At 45.4% G+C, this 5496-nt stretch overlaps 1 protein-coding gene across 2 annotated transcripts in view; it reads left to right on the top strand.

The window, feature by feature from the left end:
- Positions 1-307: 307 nt before the first annotated feature.
- LOC134443713 (protein max-like) overlaps positions 308-5496 on the top strand; it is an 8544-nt gene continuing 3355 nt past the window's right edge. For both annotated transcript variants that reach the window (XM_063193349.1, XM_063193350.1), the window contains exons 1-3: positions 308-453; positions 793-819; positions 3590-3697. In XM_063193349.1, coding sequence (XP_063049419.1) covers positions 415-453; positions 793-819; positions 3590-3697 — 174 coding nt within the window. In that variant the 5' untranslated portion in view covers positions 308-414. The remainder of the gene's footprint in view (positions 454-792; positions 820-3589; positions 3698-5496) is intronic.

Below are 5496 nucleotides of genomic sequence, written 5' to 3'. Positions count from 1 at the left end.
TAGATAGATAGATTTTTGCATATAGCCTAGTCCTACTTAAACATCACTGTTGCAAATCTCTTTGCTTTTCTAGTTACTGCTATTTTTCTCACTTCTTGAAAACACGGACTGACGCACACCAGGGCACTCCCTGTGAACTGCACAAAGGGCAAAATGTAGGAAATGTAGTGTTTTACTCCGTCAACATAGAGTGTGGAACTCAATTATGAGACTACACTACCCCTGAGACTGTGCGGTATCGCGCATGCGTAGTAGGTGATGTAAATGTCCATGTGTGCGTGAGTCACGTGTTTTGCTGTTTCTACAGTGAAGAAGAGACTCCACCAGCTTGCTTGCTTGTTAGAAAAGCTTCGCTTCTCTTCAGTTTGCCTTTAGTCCGTTTCTTTCTTTTATTTTGCCGTTTATTTCTCCCAAATGATGAGCGATAATGATGACATTGAGGTGGACAGTGATGTAAGTTGGTCTGATACGTTTTTATGTTTTTATTTCGCGATTCTTTTGGTTACTGGACAACATGTTTGTCCCGAAAGGTGACCAACATGTTTTCACCCTGCCTGCTTGCCTGACTAGTGTTGGGGGGATGAAGCTAGCGATGCTAATATTGAGTTGAATTCTGCATGGATTTGGTTGAGGCTAAAACATCGTTTTAGCCCAGGCTAACAACACGGCTAGCTAATGGTAGCCAGCATTTGGTTGCATTTATCTTGAAAATGACCAAACAGTACAGCCACGTGTCATATTGCACTATCCTTCATTTCACCGCACCGACGTTTCCTGTTGTTTTCTTTGCAGGAGGATTCATCGAGATATCACAATGTGGTGAGTGATCAACGTGTTTTCTACTTCACAACACCGCGAACTGTAATAACACCCTGAAGGAGAACCGCGGTGTCCCTCTAAGCAACTGCAGTACTATTCGATCCTTTGCGTCCCCATCGGGACTATGTTGCCTTTGCATTGGGCTTTGCTTGTGTGCAGTGTTTAGCTATGAAACGCCGAGCTGCGTCTTGTAGATGCACATTATTTTTTGCTATTGTTGACGATAGGCTCGTCTGTAGAACAGGGTTGGTATGCTAGCTACACTAGTGATGCTTTACTCTCTCTTCCTGGCTATACTGCATGTTACTTGGCCCTTTGCGATTCCATTTTGATATGTATGTGTTTGTTTATGTGTTGATATGTTGATACATTACTTGTGTGCAATGTTTTGTTGTGAAACATCGCGCTTGCCTAGTGTACATTCTTATTATTTTGGTATTGTCTACAATAGGTTCGTCCGAAGACTCGGAGTAGCATGCTATTTAGCTATGCTGCTAGCTCTGTGTTGTTTAGTACAAGGAGAGGAAGTGACTTTTACTAGCCGCTGAAGCTAACGGCCAAGCTTCTCGGATTATGTTGTGATTGGAGATAGAGTGGGTCTACGTGAACGGATCAGTGCTTTTAATCGTCATCTGCAATTCCATCCCCTCGTATGATATGAAGTCAGTTGAAGGACTGTTTGTACAGGCGAGCCTCATACAGGCCCTGCGTCAGGCGTTTGGCGTTTTCTGTTGTCAGATTGTCTATGACACGGAAGCAAGCAGCACCAGCAATGACAATGTTTACGCATGACAGAGTAGCAATAATCCCTGTCGCCTGTAGGGCAGTAGAGTGGCCTATATACCGGTATAGCTGGAGCTGGAGAGGTGATCAATGGCCTTTACTATAGAACAGAACAGAGGGGTAGCAACACTAGAGGACTAATAGGACCTTTAGGAGTCCGTTTGCATTATTACATCAAATGGCCCCCGGGACATGGGTTCCCCACCCCTGGTCCTCGGGACATGGGTTCCCCACCCCTGGTCCTCGGGACATGGGTTCCCTACCCCTGGCCCTCGAGACATAGATTCCCACTAGGGATGCACCGATACAGAGACTTGTCACGTTCTGTCCGACTTGAAAGCTACATGGAAAAAAGTGCCACCTCATACATTTACTAGCATTTAAATCTACATAGAAATGGACAGTAAAAAATATCACAGGTGGAAAAAAACAAGGCAATGCATTTATTTTTTTCATTGTATTTTGAAGAGGAGAGGAGAGGAGGAGAGGAAAGGAAAGGAAAGGAGAAGAGGAGTGTACAGAAGAGGAGGAGAGGATACAGGAGAGGAGAGGAGGTGGAGAGGAGGAGATGAGGGGAGAAGTGTACAGGAGAGGAGATGAGGGGAGGTGGAAAGGAAAGGAAAGGAGAGGAGAGGATGTGTGGTGGAGGATACAAGAGAAGAGGAGGAGTGGAGGTGGAGAAGAGAAGAGGAGAGGTGGAGATGAGGAGAGGAGAGGAGAGGAGAGGACTGGATGAGGGAAGAGGATGTGTAGTGGAGGATACAGGAGAAGAGAGGAGAGGAGTGTACAGGAGAGGAGAGGAGAGCAGAGAGGATGAGTGAGAAGAGGATGCGATGAGGGAGGAGAGGATGAGAGGGGAGGAGGAGAAGAGGGGAAATGGGGTAGAGGAGAGAGGATGAGAGAAGAGGAGAGGAGAGATTGAGTGGGGAGGTGGAGAAGAGAGAAAATGGGGTAGAGGAAAGGACGAGGGGAGAGGAGAGTTAGGAGTAGAGGAGGGGAGAGGATGGAAGACAGGAGAGTGGAAGGGAGGAGTGGAGAGGTGAGGATGAGGGAGGAGAGAATAGGATAGGAGAGGGAAGGGGAGAGGAGAGGAGAGGAGATGAAAGGAGGAGATGAGATCAGATGAGATGAGATTAGAGGGGAGGAGAGAAGAGGGGATGATAAGAGAGGAGAGGAGAGGACATGAGAGGAGGAGAGGAGAGTGGAGTGGAGAGGAATGGAGAGGAGAGGGAAGAGGAGAGGAGATGATTAGGGATGCACCGATACCACTTTTTTGAAAACCGATACAAGTACGAGTACATTAATGTGTGTACTTGCCGATACCGAGCACCGATACCGATACCTTTTACCACCAAAATACAATGAAAATAAATGCATGGCCTTGTTTTTTTTTCACCTGTGATATTTTCAGTGTCCATTTCCATGTAGATTTAAATGTTAGTAAATGTATGAGGTGGCACTTTTTTCCATGCTGCTTTCAAGTCCACAGAATGTGACAAGATTTTGCATTGTTTCGTGTAATAGCAGTATCGTTCCTGGTATCGGCAAGTGCTTGACGAGTACGAGTATAATGAGCAATATCGGCTGCCGATACCGATAGCAGTATCATTATCGGTGCATCCCTAGAGATGATGGGGGAGAGGAGAGGAGAGGAGATGAGGGGAGAGGAGAGGAGAAGAGAGGAGTGGAGAGGAGAGGAGAGGAGAGGAGAGGAGAGGAGAGGAGATGAGAGGAGATGAGAGGAGAGGAGAGGAGAGTGTTCCCTCCAGGTGTTAAAGGCGGGGCTAGGAGCAGGTCAGGTGTGGTGAAGAGGAGGAGCCACACTGCAGCCCGGCCAAGTGGCAGGATGGGATGGTGTGCGTGTGTGTGTGTCGGTGGGTGGGTGCATGTTCTGCTTCTTAGGCAGATAAGAGAGTTTATCACAACTGTGTGTGTGTGTGTGTGAGTAATATGTGTATAATACCTGTGTGTGTGTGTGTGTGTCCAGGCGGATAAGCGAGCGCATCACAACGCGCTGGAGAGGAAGAGGAGAGATCACATCAAAGACTCTTTCCACAGCCTGAGGGACTCAGTACCAGCCCTGCAGGGAGAAAAGGTAACACACACACACACACACACACACACACACACACACACACACACACACACACACACACACACACACACACACACACACACCTACCAGAGAGCCATTGTCTGTCCACAAATGAGGACAGCATTATGTAATGGTGAGCATTTCAGCATGATGTAGTGGTGAGCATTTCAGCATTATGTAGTGGTGAGCATTTCAGCATTATGTAGTGGTGAGCATTTCAGCATTATGTAGTGGTGAGCATTTCAGCATTATGTAGTGGTGAGCATTTCTAATAGCATTATGTAGTGGTGAGCATTTCAGCATTATGTAGTGGTGAGCATTTCAGCATTATGTAGTGGTGAGCATTTCAGCATTATGTAGTGGTGAGCATTTCAGCATTATGTAGTGGTGAGCATTTCAGCATTATGTAGTGGTGAGCATTTCAGCATTATGTAGTGGTGAGCATTTCAGCATTATGTAGTGGTGAGCATTTCTAACAGCATTATGTAGTGGTGAGCATTTCTAACAGCATTATGTAGTGGTGAGCATTTCTAACAGCATTATGTAGTGGTGAGCATTTCAGCATTATGTAATGGTGAGCATTTCTAAGAGTGGCTGGCACACTAAAACTACCCCAAGAAGACAGTGACGGTGGATCCAAGAGATCAGAAAGGAACACAGAACAACACCATACCAACTGGAGGTGTTGGGGCCAATCCCTTTTGTATTTTTCTACCCCTACCTCTTACCCCTCCAAACGGAGTCTGTCTGTCCGAACCCTCCTTTTTTAGGGCAACAAAGCCCTCCCCCTTACCCCTACCCCTCTGCCTTAACGATTATTGGGATAGCCCTACCCCAGGCGTGGGGAACCTATGGCCCCCATTAGAATAGCTCAGATCTCAGAAAGGGCTGAGCCAAAAAATGTGGCATCACCGGGTACTGACAAGTCAAGGGTAGCGTGAGCAGCATATTGAAATTGACTGAACTGTTCCTTTAATACTGCATTTGATGAAAAAGGACGCCATGTCAAAATGTTGTGGTGCAACAGGTTATACGGTTCAGGGGGCAATTACTTTTTCACACAGGCTCATGCAGGTTTTATGGCATTATTCTCTTAACAAATGAAATGATCACTGAAAAACTGCATTTTATGTTTGCTTGGCTCACCCTTGTTTATTGTTTACATTTGTTTGATGATCTGGAAATGTGAAGTGTGCCAAATATGCAAAAATTTAAAAAAAATCAGTGGGGGGGGATATACGCACGGCATGTTATCTAACCGCATTACTGGGAAAGAAGGTATTACACACACACACACACACACACACACACACACTTAAAGTTGCTGAGCATCTTCTCCAGTCATTTATAATGTGATATATTGATAATGTGATATATTTATAATGTGATATATTTTAATCGCGTGTTCAGCATTCTGTGAAGCAGGTGCCCAGAGCCTGAATCCTGCACAAAGAAACTGAGTATAATGTAATATAACATAATGTAATATAATATAATATATGACGGTGTAATATAATTGATCTTTCGCAAAACCCCTCCCACAAACGGCCGCCAACCAATCCGAGCTCTGCAACGGTAACTAATGAGTATAGAATTTTACGGAGGTCCGTCAAAAACTTACGATTTCAGGGAGACATAAAACGTGTGCCTATGGCACCGTCATGTCCGACACCATCTGAAGTTTGATTGGGACTTTTTTTCACTTTTCTGAAGCCAAAACCTCAAGCGGACTGATAATAGGGATGGATTACGATTAAGCCATGTGGAGGCTATTAGCTCCAGGTGATCATATTTAAAAG

Source organism: Engraulis encrasicolus, unplaced genomic scaffold, assembly GCF_034702125.1.
Source record: "Engraulis encrasicolus isolate BLACKSEA-1 unplaced genomic scaffold, IST_EnEncr_1.0 scaffold_35_np1212, whole genome shotgun sequence".
Lineage (NCBI taxonomy): Eukaryota > Metazoa > Chordata > Actinopteri > Clupeiformes > Engraulidae > Engraulis > Engraulis encrasicolus.
This window is presented reverse-complemented; position numbering and strand designations above follow the sequence as displayed.